The sequence below is a fragment of the Ambystoma mexicanum genome, chromosome 12 (genome assembly GCF_040938575.1).
Source record: "Ambystoma mexicanum isolate Mex_15411 chromosome 12, UKY_AmexF1_1, whole genome shotgun sequence".
Taxonomy (NCBI): Eukaryota; Metazoa; Chordata; class Amphibia; order Caudata; family Ambystomatidae; genus Ambystoma; species Ambystoma mexicanum.
In genome coordinates this window covers 806,964,858-806,986,841 of record NC_090936.1, presented here as the reverse complement: position 1 = coordinate 806,986,841, position 21,984 = coordinate 806,964,858, and the positions used below count along the sequence as shown (strand labels likewise).

Below are 21,984 nucleotides of genomic sequence, written 5' to 3'. Positions count from 1 at the left end.
CCACTTTAAATTCATTCCAGGCAGCACCTCCCTACCACAAAGATTTCCAGGCAGCACCTCACTGCCCCTAAACACCAGCATCATCCACACATAACCAAGGGATATGCCCCTACAAACAACAACCCAAAAGACGTAATGGCGCCAAAGTTCTTGTCCCGTAGTGGCACCAAAGTTCTTGCACCACCCCCAAAATGTCCATGAATTGCACACATAAAAGCAAATCCTGTGTACCCTAATCCCAGAATGTGCAAGAAGTGAAAGCACCTCACTGCCCCTAAAGGTACTGGCATCATCCACATATAACCAAGGGTAATGCCCCTACAAACACGACAAACAAAAACAGCAGGACAACATGTAAAACCCACAGTAAGTAGTAACCAGATCAAGTCCATGGCGCTTAAAACCCTGCGCCAACCCCAACATGTCCCTGAAATGCAAAACTCTAAATGCAAATCCTTGGCGCTAAAGTCCCTGCGCCAATCCCAAAATATCATATAATGCAAGAAAATAATTGCAAAAGTTATTGACCTGGCGCCAAAAAAATCCCTGCACCCATCAGCATACCCATGAAGTGCAGGAAAAATAAAAGCAAAAATTGACATGGCGCAAAAATTTCTGTGCCAACCCCACACCCCCATGTCCACTTCCACCCACCTGGAAGAAAAACATTGTACACATTACAAACTTTGCCAACGAACTCTACCCACAAGTCCATAGATAAAAGCCCATGGAAAATGTCCTAAACAGCAGGCCACGACATAAACACAACAGCAGTACATTAGATCACAGGCCTTACACTGCTAACATCAACCCAGGACCCAAACCACACTGTACTAAACCCAGAGGCCACCAGAAAAACACAAACAGCATAAGCATTAAAACCGGCCTCCCCAATCACATACCTCTACTCAGTGACTTGTCAGATCCTTCATCACGTCACTTGTCCCCCACTGATCCGGATCCAGCGCTCTCTTCCTTGCCATCCTTCTTGACAAATCACCTGCTAATGGCATGTTCCGACCCCCAACACACACTTTGTATACGCCCAGAATTTCGGTATCGGCCACCGCACTTGCCATCATCTCCAAGAGTAAACTTCTTGTCGCAGATGTATCCTCCGCGCTCTCCCAAGATGAAAAGATTTCCATCCTGCAGTCCAATACACACGACACACTGGCTCTGTTCCTGCCAACGGCCGTGCACAGCTGCTCCCCCTGGTGGACGCAGGGGCACACGACGCTCTCCCAAGCTGGAATGGTTTCCAGCTTGTAGTCCAATCCACAGAACACACTGGCTCTCTTCCTGCCAACGGCCGCGCACAGCAGCTCCCCCTGGTGGACGCAGGGGCACACTCCTAGGAAGAACCAATTGCCGTTCCTGCCAACGGTCACGCACAAAAATCAAAATCCAGCCACGACCCTACTGCCTTACCGGCCCGGCGGAATACCAGCCCAAGGGGAAACTCCTCCCAGTCCGCTCTCCATTCCTTAGGCTGTTAAGGAGTCACGGCAGCCCCCTCCAAACTTCCATCAAACTCTGGACCGACCCACCAAAGTACACAGTGGGTGCGCAGCTCCAGGCAATGGGCCACATCGGCCCCAGCAGCACCTGCACTCTGGACCTTCCAAGGACTGGGCAACCACAGCCTCCCCCGCCGGTACACACAACAGCGTCCCCAGCAGTTGTTCCTCCGCTCCTGGCACGGCTATACTGGGCCACCTACACTCTTCAAAGCCCCAGCCTGGACTTTGAAACCTGGGCCACAGCACCGCCCAGCCCGCCAGACACCTCCGCTTCAATTGGACCTCGACCTGAACCTCCACTGCACCACCCGGCCTGCAGCTTGTTCCACTTTGATGGATGTCTCTCAGGAAGGCAGCGCCTCTCCTCCGCTCCTGGCATGGCTATACTGGGCCACCTACACTCTTCAAAGCCCCAGCCTGGACTTTGAAACCTGGGCCACAGCACCGCCCAGCCCGCCAGATACCTCCGCTTCAATTGGACCTCGACCTGAACCTCCACTGCACCACCCGGCATGCAGCTTGTTCCAGTTTGATGGATGTCTCTCAGGAAGGCAGCGCTTCTCACCAGCTGCCCCTTCCCGGCAGCACCGGAACCATCCTCGTCGCCAGTGACATAAACTAAGCCTCCTTCACCAATCAGGAACACCAGAAGGTAAGTAGTTTACATGTAGGTTTTATTCTCTTAGTTAGTAAGTAGAGAAAGCACTGGGACATCCATCTGGTCCAGTATCTTAGGTCTAACTGCCATCAGTAGAACGTTGCAATCAAACCTACACCAACATTCCACCCAGAGTCCCAGTGACATCCCCACACCAACATTCCACCTAGAATGTCAGTGACATCACCGCCCTTCACCACAACACTAATAGCCATAATCAATCCCACACAGATTATGACAATCAGCCATCTCAGGAGAGGTTTTTCTTACGAACAGAAAGTCAAGCTATCCCAGGAAGCGAAGCTGGAGTTAGAATGGTGGTACTGCCACATGGAAGCCTGGAATGGCCGGGCGATATTCGACTCATCCCCGGACCTGGTGATAGAGTCCGACGCCAGCCGTTGGGGATGGGGAGCCAGATGTGGAGATCAGTCTACAGGAGGGAGATGGTCGAGAGAAGAGTTGGGTCTCCACATCAATTGCCTGGAGCTTCTAGCGGGCTCCTTCGCGGTCCAGTGCTGGACACAGAAAGGTGCAAAATCGTCCATTCTCTTGAAGATGGACAACGTTTCAGCAGTCCGATACATCAATCGACTGGGCGGAACGAGATCTCAGAAGCTGACGGAGATAGCCAAAGGGTTTTGGCAGATCTGTCTCCAGAGAGGAATAAACGTGAAAGCGGAACATTTGCCAGGGGATCTCAATCTGGTGGCAGATTGGAACTCGAGATACCTAAGGGATTCCTGCGACTGGCGGCAGGACGACTCGGTATTCCAAGAGATCATGCATCACAGGGGTCCCTGTCAGACGGATCTCTTCGCTTCCAGGTTGAACAGGAAACTCTCCAGGTTTTACAGTTGGAGGCCGGATCCAGAAGCGGCAGCGACAGACGCTTTTCTCCAGGTCTGGGGTCCAGCAAGGGAGTACGTGTTTCCCCCGTTCTCTTTAATAGCCCGCACAGTGGCGCAGGTCAGGCGTCAGCTAGCAACAGTGATTCTGATTACACCAGATTGGAAAGGCCAGGCTTGGTTTCCAGATCTTCTGGAGTTGTCGTTCGAGACTCCTATCCGGTTGCCAGTCAAAGAGGACATTTTGCTAAATCCGGCAGGGGAATTTCACCCATTGGTCAGGCCAGGGAGTTTGAGGCTTCTGGCTTGGGCGATTTCAGGTAAAACTGGTCTAAGCCAGGACTTTCGGGCTCGGCTCAGGAGTTCATCAGGGAGTCATGGGCTCCAGCGACAGGAAAGGCATACAGAGTGGCATGGCATAGATGGAGTGATTGGTGTCTGGAGAGACAGGTTGATCCCGTATGTACAGATGTAGTGCACATAGTAATTTTTTTAGCAGCTCAGGCAGCGCAGGCGAAGGCTTACAGGACCATTAATAATTATATGTCAGCGATCTCTGCGGGCCATGTTTACATAGACAATAAGCCGGTGGGTGAACATCCCTTGGTATGTAGGCTTCTGAAGGGCATCAGGTGTATGAAACCTCCTACTCCCAAATACTCGCGTTTATGGGATGTGAGTGTAGTTTTAAGAATGTTTGAAGCTTGGCCGGACAATGAATTCTTGTCTCGCAAGGCGTTGTGGGCCAAGCTAACTATCTTCTGTGTCTTATTTCTTGTAAAAGAGTCTCGGATGTGAGAGCACTGGAGGTAAACAGGAAATCCTTTTCACCTTCGGGGGTAGTATTTTTCATAACAGGAAGAACTAAGACGAATCTTAAATCCGTGGAATACATGGCCTTTCCTAACAAGCCTAAGTTGTGTCCAGTCAGGTGTTTGAAGGCATATGAACAGAAAGCGGATGAAGTGAGGCCTGCAGGAGAGAATCAACTATTAATAGCAATTAGAAAGCCTTTTAGAGCAGTAGCGTCAGCCACTCTAGCTAGATGGGTCAGGTGGTGCATGGCAGAAGCAGGGATAGACGTGCAGCAGTTTGGAGCACATTCTACACGGGGTGCTATGGCATTGTCTGCCTTTTTGGCAGGGGCCCGCCTGGAGGATGTGCTGAAGGCGGCGGATTGGTCTAACGAGGAGACCTTTAAGAATTTCTATTTTAAACCAGTGGAGCGAGTAGCATCGTTGGTGGTAGGTAAGCTTTAAACGAGCATAATCTGAGCCTCCGAGTCTTGACATAGAATACAGATTTTCCACACATTCGTTACAGAAAGTCATGATTCTATTAAAGACTCGGAGGCGAAAGATTATTCCACCCAATGTCAATCGCTATTGTATAAGATATGTTGTCATGTTGTAAATCATGAAATTTTGCTCGAAAATAATGCAGTCTTGTTTTGCAATGATAATGGTATTGCTATGCGATTGCCCACCCGTCCATGATGGGGTTTCTAATGGTTTATATCTGTTTCAGGAACGGAACAGAAAGGGACAACTTAAGGAGATTACCGGATTCTAGTTGCCTACCGGTTGGGGCATGAGTTTTCCAGATCAGCGAAAGAAAGAGGAAGGACTTTAGGAACATGGAGGTTTATAGGAGAGAACAGATGCTGATTGGAGGAATGGATCACATGTTTATCTATGGAAAACGGACTACAAATGTTACCCGGGTGTCGTTGGGATTTGTAGTTTATTTTGTTTTCCATGTTTGTTTGTTTCTTTTGGTTGCTGCTCGAGTCTAGTAAAGAGAAGTTCAGAGCATAATCTTTCGCCTCCGAGTCTTTAATAGAATCATGACTTTCTGTAACGAATGTGTGGAAAATCTGTATTATCCCTGCCAGTGTATGGCAATATAGGAACACCCTGAGTAGGTTCTATACTAATTTGAAGATGGCAAAGTGCTGTGTTCTTATGGTTACTTAGCATTCAGCTGCTTGTGCTCCGTGCCTCGATGGTACAGACAGAGGGAGAGCGCTCCAACAAGAAAGGTGCAGGCAGCGCAGCGGGAGCTGGCAAGGGCAAGGTGTGTACCCAGTGCGCAGAGCACACCCTGCCAGGTAAGGAGAGAGCCGTGTGCTGAAATGCAACATGAGCGCCTTCTGAAGCGGCCGCGCCGCCAACTCAGAGCCGTGTCCCCACACTGCAAAGTTAAAGAAAAAAAAAAGGACCTTTCAACGTGCTCAAGAGCTTGCACGGGCCTTAGCAATCAGGACACCTTGCCAGGATTTCCATGTTGTAGAATTTCGCATGCAAGCATTGCCTCAGCCAGCAGTCTCCAGGACACATAAGGGAATAGAAGCAAACTTTAGAGAAGAAGCTTCCATAAAACAACACAAAAGAAATAGAAACTAACTACAGAGCAGCAGTTTGGCGGAAACAGCACAGGGAGATTAAACATTGTGAAAACAAAGCAGACTATGAAATGCTGCTGCAGGGATTCTGCCCACCCTCCCCCCCCACCGTTCCAAGCTGAACTAGGTACTCCCCCAGTGAAGTGGGACAGGCGGAAAAAGGTGTTTGACATCTACTTGCTCGCTACGATCTTGGCAATTTTGCTGTAGCTATTAGGAAATTACAGGAACATTATGAACCTAGGAAAAACGCAACATTTGAGCGCCATAGGTTCTTCCAGAGATCCGGGTCCGGTAACTCCAGCTCGTCCCGGGCCTGGCGGTGAACTTGCAGAGCGTTTGGAGCACAGATTAGTGTACATCCGAGGCCGTTCAAGTCTGGATATTCTTTGCGTGGGGAGGTGCCGGCGAGCCCCCCCAGGCCTCAGATAAGTGAACTGTTGAATGTTTGTTGTCCACATTGTTAAGTAGCTTATTACAAACACGTGGAGGGTTCTAATGCTGCTATTTGTTTTATGTGGTTAAACGGAATGCAGGTTCTCTCCACACTACTTCAATGAACTCAGCACAATGGTTTGGGTGCAATTATAGGCACACATTCAAATATGAGGCCAATATGTATGTGTGTGAATGCAACAAGTTTTCCCTCAGAGTATACTTTTAGTAAGTTAATCGCTGATAACCAGGCATTTCATAAAGCAATGTTATATTTGTTTGTTGCTGCATCCATTGTCATTTCCATGTAAAACAATTACCATGTTCATAGTTGTTTTCATTGTATTAAGTGGATTCAGGTGTTAGGGGGGAGCGCAAGGCACACATTGAGAGCATGACTAATTAAGAAGTACATGCTCAGCGTTTCAGGAGGAGTGCAATGTGTTATCATTCCATGCTTTGTGCTTATGTTTATTGGTACCACAGGAAACTAGGGATTTACAGAGTGTTGCATTACTATTCTAATTAAGAATAATACCAACAGGTACATTGGCAAGGCAAGCCTTATTAGGTTTATTTGTTTTTGTTGTCATCCACTTTCCCTTTTCCGGTTTTCCTAAACACCCCCTACCTAACCCACTTCCCCCCTTAGGCTTCCTCGGTGTACCTGTGTGTTCACAATCAGGTGTCCATGTCAACCAAGGGTGGAGGGGTCACACCATTTGGCTTCTGTGGCTAGCAAGGAGTTGTGTATTCTCCAGGGGTGTGACAGGAAGCCACTACAAGTAAATTTATCAGGTTTCTAGAAAATGTGTTTTTCAGACAGGGGTTTCCCAGAGTGCTGGTAACAGATAACAGAGTACAGTTCTCCTCTGAGATGATTAAGAGGTTTTTGAATTATTATTCCATATCACATGCATGGACGACTTTGTATCACCCCAGGGCAAAACGGCCTAGTTGAACGGGTGAAAAGGTTCATCAAAGTGAGGAATCAGTTGGCATTGAGAGCTGCTTTACCTTGGCGGGCAGTATTGAGACAGATGGTTTGGGGTTATTGCACCACGCTGCACAAAGTGACAAAGGTATCTCCTTTTGCTTCGTTAAAGGGCCACGAGCTAGGGACTATATTATGCCCTGGGTGGTTGGGTGCAGCGGTCCCGGTTTGCGTGGACCGGGAGAAGTTATTGAAAGTGGTGAAGTAGGATCGGGAGCATTACAAAAAGGTTTTTGATTATTGTCATGGGGTAAAGGATAGGGTATGGGCTGTTGGTGATTTGGTGTTGTTGAAGAATCTCTGAGTGGAAATTAAATGTCTTGAAAGCATTACTGCTGTGAGAGAGGGAGTGGTGATTGTGGAAGGATGCGGGGTCTGGTTAAATGGCAGGTTGACTCCCTACAAAAAGTGACAGAGGGATGTAATAGGTGTGATAGTGGTGGTGTCTTAGTCGGAAGAGAGGGAGATGAGAGTGTCAAAAGTAATGACTTGGACGAAGGTGTTCCTGATGGGATTAGAGTTAGCTTTAGAGAGAGGAGGGTTCTGTGATGGGTGACCCTCCTGCGTGTATTGCCCCTTTAAGGGGATGTGTCCCTCCCATGTGTATTGCCCCTTTAAGATGGGCCATGACTGTGTCATGGCCCAAGCTAATAAAAGGAGCCCCTGCAGGCACGTGAGACAGAACGGCTGCAGACTCCGTGGAAGGTTGGTCTGAGTCTGTGTCTCATTAAGGATGTAGGCCGCAGGCTTACCTGTGGGAGGTACAGGCCTGCAGGCCCTGTTGCCATGGGACTCTCGTGCCAGGACGTTGGCCGAGGTCCGCATGGTCAGGACCCTGGCAGGCTGTGCCCCCACCCCGATGGCGCTGGTGTCCCATAGCGCCGCGGGGCCTGCCGGATGGACATGGCGGGCCCCAAACTCCCACAGGCGCTGGGCCTGTTTGGGTGCTGTGAGGAAGCAGCACCCCGGGGGTCGCCTGCCGGATGGACATGGCCGGCGACCCCCAACAGGTTTCAGGACAATTGAAAGATTTTGTGCAATGAGAACGCAGGTACGTTTTATGCGATGACCATGTTTTTAAATGTTGGAATTTTGGTTCACTCTGTTACTTTGTCTTTGTTTTTTTAAATTAATAATTGTCCTCTTTTCCTATATGTTGTATTTCCTCATTTAGATGGGAAGATATGTCGTGTTCTTATGGTTACTTATTCTCTTTGGATGAGATGCACATTCCGATTCCAGAACTGTTATGTTTCATTGAGGTTTCAGTTATTGAGCAGACCAGCAGTAGGCGTTGTGCTCTGCAGGCTCTAATTAAGAGTTTCACTTAAAACCCTATCCATGGCTCTTTATCACAAAGCAAAACTTCTAAGTAAGTATTGCTAAAGAGCTTAGAAAGCAGGCTTGGATTTCTACAACAGGGTCTTGACGGCAATTGCTGCTTACCAGCACTCCAAAGGTTTTAAGTGAAGTACACATTACTGATGTAATGTCCTGTGGAAAGCAGAACACATTGTAATACTGGCACAACAAATGACGTCCAATTAAAAACTTGATATACTACAGGAAAGAAAAAAAAATCTTCCTTCTCCACATCGACCACTATCCACTTGAAACAAAGTATTGTTTCACTCGTGAGCAAAGCTGGCGGGTAAAGGAGTCTCGGTAAGGGATGCGTGGAAAGAAGCAAAATATTAAGTTGTGCCAAAACAAAGTCGCCACCTGACATAGGTTTGTATTTCAGATCTGTGGCGCATGGAATTGGATTGCCAATCCCCTATAATAAAATACTTTTGCTAACTGCTCCCTGTTGTGTGTCCCATTTCCATCTCACGACTCCGTAAACTTCTTTAGGGTCTAAACGAGGCAACAAGGAACATCCCGTATATCAATGCACGTAAAACTTAAATACTAACAGGAGGGGGCGGGGTTAGACAGTTAATCGGGTATTCAAGGGTTAAGGGAAAGATAGGCGGGAGGTGATGACGAAGGCAGAAGGGGGAGGGGGAACATAGTGGAAGTACGACCAGGAGGCAGGTCTGTGTCGTTGATCGCACGTCCACCCTCGGGACACCGCTATTTATTGCTCTCCTTCGAACTTACCCCAGCTCACTGTGGGCTCCTGACGTGGCTCCGGCGGGTGGTGCCGACTGAACGCAGCCAGCACAGCTTCGGGCGAGCCGCCTACCAGCTCTCCCCACACCCCGCGTGTGTAGAAATCGCCCGTATGCGCGTTTGCTATAGGCAGCGCCACAGATAGGAAATCCCTCACCGCCAGTAGTCTCTGCAGTAAAAGCGGACCGGCTGGCGTCCCCAGTGCCTCAAGCGGGCGGTGGTAAGAGAACGACATGGCGGGCAAACGCTGCCGCTACTCTACAGTGGCTTCTTGTTGGTTGTTGCAGCTAGTCCCGGTAGTAGAAACCCATCCCCCGCCCAACGCAGGCCTCGCCTCCTGTACAACGGCGCAGTACTCGACCAGCAGTACTTGCGTGCGGCTCCTGAAAACCCATTCCCGAGCAAAGTTCTTTTTACCTTATTTTTTTTACGTGTTCCGTAAAATGGGTAAAAATGTTTTTAGCGGAACGATCTTTAAAACTTGCGCCCTGGCAACTACGAAAGACGTTTCTGACGTGTGTGTTTTTTTATTTTTATTTGTTTTTATTTTTTGTTTTAAAGCGGCCCGTCAATAAATACTGGTCAACAAAATGACCAATCGGTCCCCTTCCCAGTCCAGACCTATATGCGCTCTCCACACCCTCGCTCAAAAAAGGGGGCACATACTTACACACACGCCAAAATAAATATTTGGCATTCGGAATCTAAAGGAAAAAAAGATAACTTTGCAATTGCATCTCCAATTTATTTCCATCTGGGTAAATTATAAGTATTCGTGTTATGTCAACGAAAAACCATTGGACAGATCTGTTCTGTTTAATTATTAGATCAAGACACAACCTGTCCCTCGTACATTTTTCACTACAGATCTATAGATGTGACAGCCGATAACATTATTTGCCCAGGATCACACTCCATTTAAGTGGTGAAGCTGGGATTTCAGACCAGTCTTCAACTTAAGCACTCGACAGCATATTTTCTCAGGAGTATGTGTTATTTTGCTTTTAAGAATCTATATTACAAAAATGACTGGTGGAGTACAGAAATCCTAATAAAACAACTTTACAAATGTATAAATCTTGAGTAGAGGAATCACAATTTCAGAGTGCAAAGTAAAGAAAGCTGAAAAATGACGTTAAGGTTTTGCAAACATTAGGCACTTAAAGCCCCCATAATAAACGCATTGTGAGTTTGAGATAATGGAAAGGAGACCGTTAAATTGTGTTTGGCTTGAAGAAGGGCGCAGACTTGGATATTTACATGTGGCTTTATTTTGGGTTCCCAATGTGAAATAGATAATGCTGCCTCAGATCTTATCACTTAACGTTACAAAGAGGTGTTAATAATCAATGACCCAGTGGCGGCCCTGCGAGCTTGAACATCATTGTCTCATAGGAATCCTGTGATCCCTGCAGATGGAAGACAGCAGCCCCATCTAATTGCATCCCCTAATAAACGCAGAGGTATCCGGCTCTTTCCCCAGAGAAGACCATGTAAACACGGAACCTGGGGCAATTTCGGGGATTCCGCAGTTCTGCCAACCACCCCACACACTCTGGCACTTCAAGATTCTCTGTATAGCGGCACACTATACTAGGCAAGGTGCATTGCTTCCATGTCGCTCTTCCTGGTCTCGGTACTTACCTTTGCGTTTCCTACCTCAGAGGAGCCTATGTTGTAATTTCCTTTAGCCCCCTCCCATGTGGCAGTATACCCACCATCCTTGTCAATTGTTCTTCATGTTTTGTGGATATGAACCTGGTTAGCAGATTAGCTGCTTGTTATTCCTGAAGTTCTTCAGTGCAGGGTTTTGGGGAAATAATGGTTAGCCTCTGACTTATTTTTGTTTGTTTTTAAAGTACTTATAAAAGAAAAATTGTTTTTAGTCTTAGGATCCCCCCTCCCAGGACACGTGTTGGCGGCCCCCTGCTATGCCACTGTGCGTAGCTGTGCTAGATGTTTTTGATTTATAGCCTTAGTGACACAGATTAGCTGCCATTTTAGAATGTGGAAGTGTAGCATGGTGTCTGTCTCCTTGCTGATACAGAATGTGGATCTGGCAGCAGCTGTAGAGTCTTAGTGAGTTTTTAAAGAAACAAATGAGAAGTGGAGGATACAGCGTCAACAGTTTCTGTAAGAAAGATTTCTCTGGAGCACTAGTCTTGAGAGCTGCTCTGGACATCTTGCGAGATTTTGAGTGCCAGGGCACCATGCTGGACGGGGCATTCTGGAGGAGAGCAGTCACATCCTTGGCACTCTAAAGCATCATAGATTTGCAGAGGGACTGGCAGAACCTCATCCTTTCTACATATATAATATAAAAGTGCTTTTAATCCGTGTACCCAGTACATAGTTCTACCCTGTTAAAATAAAAGCTTCCTGCTAGTCATCATTGCCAGGCCAAAACATAATTGGTGACAAGGTCAGGATTAGACCAGTGGCCACACAGAAAGCGCCAGAAGAAGCATGCAAGGAGCAACACCACCCTCGGCGTCCGTACAGACGCCAGATAGGCTAGTGATTCCATGGCCTCTTTGAAACCACTATTTACAACATTTGTGGATGCCTTGGGAGGGGCAGATTAAGCCCCTGAAAGGATGAAGGCCATGCTACTGAATGTGATGGGGGTGCAAGGGCAGAGAATATTTGCCAGATTGAAACCAGAACCAGTCGAAGATTAGGAAGATGTGCGTTTGTGTGTTTGTGGAGCCATCAGGAGGATAGTTGAGATATTCTCCAACATGGAGAACGCTACTGCACCAAATATGAGTTTACACCAGGAAGTAGGATAAAACAGCTTCTGGATGACTATGTCGCAGGACTGCAAGAAATACAGCATTATGTGAGTTAGGGAACAACATCGAAAATATGATCTGCCACAATGCTGGTGATGCACACAAATAGCAGGAAAGCGCAAGGCAAGTACATACTAGAAAAAGAACTAAGGGTAGCCAAAGCCATTCAGATCGCCAAAGCGGCTGAGGAGACTACACTCTGGTGCAAAGAACTGGCGTGAAGCTTGCAGAGTGCCAAGCTGCATGTCCTTCGATGTCAAGTGAAAAGAGAAAAGTCTTTGAATGACAGAGAAGAGAGCAACTAACCTTGAGCAACTCTAAGATGCCACAGATGTGCGAGTATCAGACATCTTGAGATTGATAAATGATGTCTGACCAGAGTTAAAGAATGCACCATCTGCAAGAAAATTGGACATTTTGCCACATCGTGTCACTGGCGAAGAAGGAAATTAACATCCATAGAAGTAAAAGATGAAATGGCAGAGGAAGACTCATCTCAAAAAGATTGTATCACGGTCATGGTGAACAGTACGAAGGCTACAACAGAAACCTCACTGCCTGATCAAAGTGTATAGAAAGGAAACCAGAGTAATGGGGGGTTCGAGGTCAGATCTTACCATATTGCCCATTTGCACCTACAAAGAAAGGGTGGGGAAGCACAAAGTGGAGGTTTGAAAGACTATTTCAAACACACTTAAGAAGGAATTCCAGGACAAATAGCACCAAAGTCATTCCTGGTTTGGAAAACACTTCATTGTATACAAAAGACTGTGGGCAATAACGTGTTGTATTTTACTACCTTTGTGATGTAGAAGACAACTTGAACACACCAAGAAAACGAAACAAAAAGGGTAACAAACGTTAAAATTACCCTCAAGAATAAATGACTTGCATTTTTTAATATTCATATAAAAATGTAAAATGGTAATACACTTAAAATAGAGAAGAATACTACATATTACGTTGCTTATAATCTTGACTACAATGTCACAACATTACAAATCAATTCATAAATAGCAATTATTACTAGAATCAGTTAGCGCACATCCATACAAAATATCATCACCAACAACCCATACAATCTCAACTACAGCAAAGTAAATAAGGTAAAGCTCAACTAAGGTGTTCTTCTAAATCAAGAAAGAATCTATCAACCTGATAATACAGACAGTACTTGCACTAACAATACATTACATTTACACAAATACTAACAATAAATTGCACTACACAAATACTATCACGTAACCCAACATGTTTCTTTCCTTTACACTTATTGATCATTTTGTAGATGTACCACTGTTGATTTGGTGGACTCTCAACACAACATGGAATTCATAAAGAAGTTTGTTAAAGAAGGTTCTGTGTTTTTCACTTCGTAGACGGTAGTACCAAGTAGCTCCCTACTTCACCAAGAAACATACAAAACAGCTATTATTATGGCTGTTGATATGACCATCAATTTTACGATCGATAAATATAATGAAAGATGAGACCAGGCATATACTCTTACCTACGACTGTAGTAACATGCAGTCTGGTAAGTATGGGAAGGAAACTCCTTCAAGAAAAAACATCCTGTGGGGGATACAAACAAACCATAAACATCTAGGTTTATGGCCGAGATACGGTTACACTAGCATAGCATACTCAACAATGATGGTTCAGAAATGTACCCGCGCAATGGTAGTATGCTGAATTTCTCTAGTTTCAAAAGTCAGGCAGGCTCCATATTTATAGGATTGATCTGGTCATTGTTTCATTCACATGCATCTACCCGGCTCAGTGAGACCCTCCTGTTAGGTCTACAGCCTCATACTAGCGAGGTTCTCTATTCCTTATTTTTGCACCGGTTAGTTGTCTTACAACCATTTGTGTAATACTCAAATGTTATACCACAGTAAATCTTTAGCTGCGAAATAATCCTAGCCTGCATAATATTATCCCGTTCTGCTCACCTCGCACTGTATCTTATCGACCGCATTGCAACGAAATCTATATTGGGAAGATCAACAGAAAAATAAAATTGAGAATAACCACAAACATAAGAGTTGTATTTGAAATAAGATTTTGACAGCGAGGCAAGTATTTTGTTAAGAGCCACACCCTAGTACCAACATTACAACCGTGAACATCTCTTCTGTATTTGTCGGAAGACATACCTTTGTTTACTGTGCTCCAGATTGTCATACAACAACCAACGAAGCGAGGCCGAAGGGAGCCACACCAACAAGCAGGCCCTTCAATAAGGTATGAAACCTTAACTTTGCAAACAAAATGCTTGTGGTATAAACACCTTTGTTACAGCAGGGGAGAGATATACCTTAATGGAATGTACCGTAACTTTACGAATACAGACACTTGGAATATCTTAAACAATACATATTTTAATTATTAAATTACACATTAAAAAAACACAAGGCAATAATAACCCTGTCCTCCAACATAAAAAATACACTGGGTTGATTAAACCAAAGAGTGAAACTAGACACAAGAACACAACATAGAAAAAAGGGAATTTGATTTTACCCAAAACAGAGGTCTAGTACTGTGTGGTCTCCTACTAATCATACCTCATTCATAAGCACTGTTTACCTTGCATACCATTCATACTGTTACAACCATGCCAAGATACATCCTCAGCTTCATAAACAACAACATATTCATACATACATGTGATCATTTGGCCAACATGTTTCTTTCCCTTGTGTTAAATATAGGAAATTCATCGGGGGCGTGTGGTATGTAAAATCACTCTTCCATTCTAAAATAAACAATCAAACAGCCTGAACTATTAATGTTCAGTTCCGCTTGACAACGCTGGTTCTTAATCCCAAGGCGACAATGTTTCCATCAGCTCTGGATATCTTCCCCTACAACAAAAAGATAGCACACATTGGATATCAAAGATCCATATGTTGGGGAGCATAAATCTCACAGTAGCTCCCATATTCTGTATATCAATCTGGGCTACCTGCAGTAAACACCTTACTGCATCACACATCTCTGCGGTGCTCTACGATCTCTTCTCTCAAACATCCTTCTAACTGACTTCAATTAGCTTCTTAGTCTGAACAGCTAATTATTATAGGGAACTCATTTGGGGAAACCCATTTGTTTAGATAATCGCACGGGTTGCGGTTTTCCACCCCCACATCTAGCATCAATGCGGGATCTAGTCATGGTCAGAGGATAGTTCAGATTCTTACCGGTTAATAGCTTCTACGATCACCGACTCTGTCACTGAGATTATTTTAATCCATTCTCTTAAAGGCTGCGTGGCTGATTCGGTTTCTCCAAAATTGACCAATCTACATGTGAAAAAGCGGCAATTGTCATACACCAGTTCATGGGTTCGATTAAGCTCATCCAGGAGGGAATTCACTGAAGGAAGACAAGAAGGATTATAAGTACTGACAGGAAGACATGTGGATGAACCCCATAAGAGCAAAAGAACAGACTAATCTTAGTTGCAGAATGTATGGTGTTATTGTAGGAATACTCAGCTGTAGGTAATAGATCCACCCAGTTATCTTGATTGGAGTTGTTGAAGCAGCAGAGATACAGCTCCATGGTGTGATTGACCCACTGCGTCTGCCCATTAGTCAACTGAAGGAACACAAGAAGGATTATAAGTACTGGCAGGAAGACATGTGGATGAACCCGATAAGAGCAAAAGAACAGACTCATCTTAGTTGCAGAATATATGGTGTTATTGTAGGAATACTCCGCTGTAGGTAATAGATCCACCCAGTTATCTTGATTGGAGTTGTTGAAGCAGCAGAAATACAGCTCCATGGTGTAATTGACCCACTGCGTCTGCCCATTAGTCTGGGGATGGTAACCGGAGGAAAGATCTCTTTCAATACCAAGTAGTTCACAGTGTCTTCCAGAAGCGAGGGGTATACTGAGAGCCTCTATCAGACAAAATGGTTGAAGGGAGGCCATTAACTATTAAGATTTCCCAAAGGAAAACCTGGCCATCTCAGGAGCCGAAGGAACACTGTGCAAAGAGGAGAAATGGGCAATCTTGCTGGATGAATCTATTTTAACCATTATGGCAGCACACTTGGGACGGAGATAGATCTACGACAAAGTCAGTGGAGCTGTGAATCCATGGATGTGTGGGAGTAGGCCTTTGTTCCTGTAAACCGATGGGTTTGGTAGTGGTATACTTTCCTTACATACACACAGGACATGTAGCGACATATTCCTTCACGTCTTGTCTGACGGTGGGAAGTACAAGGTAGCGGTTATCCCCTTATGTCCGGCCGCTTTGGAATCATGACACTAAGAGAGAACTTCTTGTTGCAGGGACAAAGAGGCAATCACTAAACTATCACCAGAGAAGAGCAGGCCATCCTCCTTGGTAACAGGCTGACTGTAACCGTCAAGTCTAGAAGAATCGAATACAGAAGATTCGGGAGGATAGCTCGGGGGCAACGCGCCAGTCTTGGAAGCAAGACGATGCGGCGCAACACAGGTTCGATCCTCGGGTCCGCGCTTAGAAACCTCTGGGTATTAAGCGTGTTATAAATAACCAATTAAATAAATAAAATAAAGAAGCTTCCCTGACGTTGTGTAGGAAGGAAGATATCACAAAATACTGTTTCTCTTGGAGGATCCATTCAGAAGGAGGAACAATATTAGAGGAAACCTCAGGAGACCTCAGTAAGCAATCACCGATGATGTCTTGACTGCCCAGAAGATAAGTAATGGAGAAGTCAAACTGTGCAAAGAAGTATGCGCACCTAGCTTGCCGGGCATTGTAGAAATCCATTTGCTGTAGGACCTAGAGGTTCCTATTGTCAGTTCACACCTCAAATGGGTGTACCACACCGAGTAAAAGATGTTGCCACTCCGATCAATCTAACCTGGTAGCAAGGAGTTCCTTCTCCAAGACGGAATAATTCAGCTCATACAAACTCAACGTCTTGGAAAGATATGCGACGGGATTTTCCACTCCATTGTATGCCTGCTTAAGAACTGCTCCGTAGGATGTGTCAGCCTCAACAATGAAGGCAATAGACTGATCTGGTTGTTTGAGAATGGGTGCTTCGCAGAACTGAGATTTGAGAAGCCCAAAGGCTTCTTCAGCTTCTTTAGTCCACGAAAATGGAACACCCTTCAATAAAGCATTGATGGGAAGCAAAATAGCCGAGAAGTTCTGGCAAATTTTTACTGGAAATGTATCAAGAACTAGAAAGCGTTTCATGTCTTTAACTGAGGAGGGAGAGGGCCATTGAAGGATAGCAGTAGTCTTTTGTGGATCCATCTGTATGCCCCTGACAGACAAAGCGAAACACAAAAAGGGAATATAAGTGGCTTCGAACAGACACTTGGGTGGCTTAGCTAGCAGTTGATGTTTGCGTAGCCGTTCCAACACTTCCCTGAGGTGTTCCTGGTGCTGCTCCTTGGTGGTTTAAAACACGAGTATGTTATCTAAATAGATGATGACTGAATGATACAGTGAATCAGGGAAGAGCCTGTCCATGAAGCGTTGAAAGGCTGCAGGGGTTTTGACTAGTCCAAAAGGCATGACCTGATATTCGAAAATGGCCAAAAGGCGTCTGAAATGCAGTCTTCCATATGTCTGCTGCAGATTCTCATAAGGTGATATGCACCGTACAGATCATGTGTGGTGAAGAAGGCAGCCCCCCGAACAGCCTCCAGTATGTCCTTGATTAAAGGCAGGGGATACATATCCTGAATGCTGACCCTGTTAAATCCTCTGTAATAAATACAGGGTCGGAGTTCCTGGGTGTCCTTTTTAGGAACAAAAAATAGCCAAGCCCCTGCAAGAATTTGGACACCCGAATAAGTCCATTCTGCAGGTTACTGTCAGGATACTCTTTAAGAGGGGGATGCTTGAGAACCGATTCAAGATGGATGTGAGCTTCTGGGCAATCCTATACTATGCAGTCTTTATCCTGCTCCGATTAAACTGCCATCGCTTCTACATATGACCCACATGATATGGGAATGATTTATGTTTGACCTGGTTCAACTTCAGAGGATAGAAGTGCTCTAGAGACGGAGATAGCAGGGCATACGCAGCCAGCGCGGTGTGAAGGCGGGGCTTCTCTGTGGGAATTCCTGGTGGGTGCATGCAGCCCATGAAGGTGACTGAAGTGGGGAGCGTGGTGTTCTCCTTGTCCCATGCAAGGCCGGGTGAGAGCTGCTCGCTGACTGCAAAGCCCAGAAAGGATGAGGCACCCGCGTCAGGCACCGATGCATAGCTACTGGAGCCATCGGAGCTGGGGAGACGCTATCCTTCACTTGCACAAGCATGGATGAGGCTCTGCTACCATTCCAGAGACCCGGGAGGGCGGGCCAAGTGAGGCAGTGTTAGAAGCCCCGGGACACCCTTGCCAGCTGGAGAACAACATGCATTATTGCAGCGAGTGGCGGACATTTGCCGATAGCAGCAGCCTGCTTGGCCTCCAACCATGTGGTGTGGCATTGACACACGAGGAGGGGGTCTGCTCTTGTGCTGCAGCTTGGATTTCTGTATGGTCTTGTGGGCCTGTAAGGGGCTTTTTCGGCACTTCTGTGCTGCATTGAACCTGATTAGGGGTGTTGTAAAGAGAAGGAGCTCCTATGCCTGCATTCATCGGGTACATCGGTGTATAGGGCTGCACAATTAGGAGAAAACTGAGCCCTTGATCTGGGGGAGTGATCCAGTGGGGGGGGGTTCATTGTCCGGTACTAAAAATGACATGCCAATTGCAGGATATTTGCTGGATTTGGTAGGATTATGATGTCCGGAGAGCCAGGAACTTAGAGAAAACAGAATACACGTTCCACTCTTCTGTCCATAATTCTGCATCCCGACTAGACTATTTCTTGGTTTCCCACACAGTAGGTAAGGTATCCGAGGTGGTTCCTAGTGAGTATTTCGAATGACATTTTTTCGAATGCCATAATGTCGAAAACATGTCACCGAAAAAAAAGTGAATGCCTTTTATTAGTAATTTTTAGTTTGCAATGGGGGGGGTCCCCTCCAACAGTGGCAGTGGTAGTGCTATTGCTAAAACCGAAAAAGAGGCAGATGATTGCTCTTCCTACCGACCTATATCCCTTATCAATCTGGATAACAAGATTCTGGCCAAAATACTGGCATCCAGGTTGGCACCACTAATGCATAGGTCAGTAAATGCAGATCAACACAGGTTTATACCAGGACGCTCCACTTCTTATGGACTACGTAAGATGTTTGGGTTGATCGTCAGCGTTACAGCAAGACGATTCAATTGTGGCAGCGCTTTTAGACGCAACAAAAGCATTTGATTCAGTAGAATGGCCCTTTTTATTTGCAGTATTATGTAGGATGGGGATAGGGACTAGTTTATTTTGTTAGTCTCGTTACTGTACACATTGCCCAGTGCCCGGGTCAGAGTGAATAGTCAGCTTACCCCTGTTATAATGCTGAAAAGGGGCACACAGCAGGGATGCCCTCTATCGTCGTTGCTATTTGCATTGGCGATAGAGCTGTTAGCTGAGATGATCAGGGAATGCCACCTACATAGAGGGTTCAACTTTGTAACCACAGAGTGGTTGTCTCCCTTTACGCGGATGACAAGGTGCTCCTCGTCACTGATCCCAAACGTAACCTCACGCGATTATGCAGGACGTACTGGCATTTGGAAACTTCTCTGGGCTCAGAATTAATGCCACAAAATCAGTTATTTTTCCACTAACAGACAGTGCCGAGCGCTATGTGGAGAGGTGGGGGTTTCAGTGGCATGAGTACTTTACTCTGTATTTAGGGATAAATATCACCTGAGCACCAACTGTCTTTTATGAGCATAACTACCAGAGAGTAGTGGAATAGGCTAAAATAGTGGGTGCTAGGTGGATGGATTTACCACTTACCCACTATGGGAGTATTTCCTCAGTTAAAATGGGTTCCATGTGTTAATATCCCCGCAAAAATATGGCGATACAAAAATAGCGCCATATTTTTGCGGCGATATTGAGTCATGGACTCTGCATTATTTATTATCCCCCCTAAAAATATCGCTTATGGCGAGACAAATTGACCATATGTACGGCGATATTTTTGGTGGGGATAATATGTAGGGATACCTTAAAAAGGTGCTGCTACCACGATTTCTATATGTGTTCCTCAAAGTCCCGTTGGTGCTACTGTAAAGACTGGTAGGGGGTGTCTGTACTTCCGCTCTCTATATGGTAGAGGAGAGGCACAGAAGACCCCAGCCAAAATTCTCTATAAGGTAGCAATGGACGAGCAATCAAGACCTAGCTTCTGAGGAGGTGATGTGGGCTGGTTCTTAAGTACAGTGTAGTCCCCGAACCCCCACAAAGGAATGTCCACACACTGTATTACTGAAAACACAGTCTTTATATAATTAATATTGAAAGGTATGTACACGATCACAATAACGCACTTTGTAATTGGAAGTCAATAATGATAAATATATACACGTCTAGAGTGGTACCACTAATGTTATCAAATCTCATTAAAGTGCATCAACTGTACGGTTAAAATGTCACACAGATCAATAATGAGTAAACCAGCAATAGAGATAGGCAGGAACGTAAGATGGTTGAAACAATAGGCAGAATACTGGCCCCGTTACCTAGACACAGTTCTGTGTGGAGATCCCCCCACCTGGGCAACCTGTAAATAAAGATATATAGCACAAGCCCAGTCCATATAATGTTCGATAGTCTTACTTCTTCCTATTAAGGTTTTACCGCCCCAATGTACCTGGTGGAGTAGAGTTCTCCGACGATGCACCGACTGATCCTTCTTGAGTGCCTCCCTTTCAGGTGGGAGCAACGGATCGTCGAGAGGTGTCGGGGAACTTGGCGTTCGGTGTCGGGGAATCGACGGTGAACAGGGTGAACTTCGGCAGGGAAGTGACAGCTTCGTTCCTAGCGGTGCTCGTCGACGACAGAGCGTTGGCGTCCTGCAAGGAAGAGGCGTGCGGGGCACCTCGGTAACAATAGTTCTGGACCGCAAAGAGATGATGAAGAACTGTGGCCCAGCAAGGGCTACGAGTCGTCGGCGTCTCTGCGGTCTGTAGATGGCAGGGAAACCCACCGGTGGATGCTCCTCGGCGCGTCAACGGTCAGGCCTTCTCCAGCGGGAGACAAGCGGATGGCGATGCAGACGAGAGCGTCCGATGATCAATGGAAGTTCTTAGGCAAACAGGAGCACGGCAGCTCCGGTCGGCGACGGCGGTCGTCAACAGTGGCGAACAACAGTCCGAGTGCTTCTCCTTGGAGTTCCTCAGCAGTCCCCGTATCGGGTCGGCAGCCTGTCGAAGGTCTGTCTACCAGGGAGCGTTGGCAAAGATCAGCTATGCACGATGGTCCCTCGTAGCTCGGGAAGAGGGCGCCTTACCAGGTCCTCTCTGGGTCAGTCCTTGGAGGCACAGCAGCTTTCAGATTGTGAAGGAGAGCAACAGCACTTCTTCTCGTCCAGCAGGGCTTCAAGGTCAAGCGTCAGTTAATCCAGTTACTCGTTGTAGTGGACTTCAGCTTCTGAACACGATTCCTAGCAGTGAGAGGTCCCCAGAGATACTGTTGATCTCCCATTCATTCCGCTGGGTCACACTCAAGCATCCAATCACGACTACGGGCATTCATGCAGGCAGGCAGCCAATCAGGCACACGAGGTATTCAGGCCATTCACTTCTCTCCAGACACACACAACAAGTTATGTGTATTGGGACAAGTACCAAGCCATTCAACACTCCAAGCTGCATTCATACCGGTTTCAGGCAGGGTTGTCTCCGTCATTGTGTCAACCACCAGATACTAGACACCCACAACACAGAATGCATATTCGTCACACACTCTATTCACCCAGGTCCCACCCACAGGAGGTACCCACAACATACATCACCGGGAAAGCTCCAGCTAGTCCGACTGGGCCTTCACAACAACACCATATATGGCACTTCCACCCAACAGCCAGTCAGGTGGAAGGGACAGAGTCAGGGCTTCCCAGGACTTTGGGAAAACAAGGTAATGGGTAATAGAAAGCAAGAGGCCACCGGGGCCATCTTGTTTTCCATCAGGAATTAACGGATCCCAATGGCAGGGCCGGATTATCCCAAAATGGAGGATACCCTGTGCACCTGTCAAATTCAGCATGGAGCTGCCACCAGCCCATACCCTGCTCTGTGGGCCACCCACAGGTGCCCAAAAACATACACTAGGGGCACAGGGTTGTACCCCCACC

General features: G+C 46.3%; 1 protein-coding gene across 2 annotated transcripts in view; it reads right to left on the bottom strand.

The window, feature by feature from the left end:
* The window catches only part of METTL25 (methyltransferase like 25), a 1,210,930-nt gene extending 1,201,636 nt beyond the window's left edge, over positions 1–9,294 (bottom strand). The window contains exon 1 of one of the 2 annotated variants that reach the window (XM_069629316.1): positions 8,966–9,294. In XM_069629316.1, coding sequence (XP_069485417.1) covers positions 8,966–9,212 — 247 coding nt within the window. In that variant the 5' untranslated portion in view covers positions 9,213–9,294. The remainder of the gene's footprint in view (positions 1–8,965) is intronic. The other variant, XM_069629315.1, reaches the window with a different exon arrangement.
* Between the last annotated feature and the right edge of the window lie 12,690 nt (positions 9,295–21,984).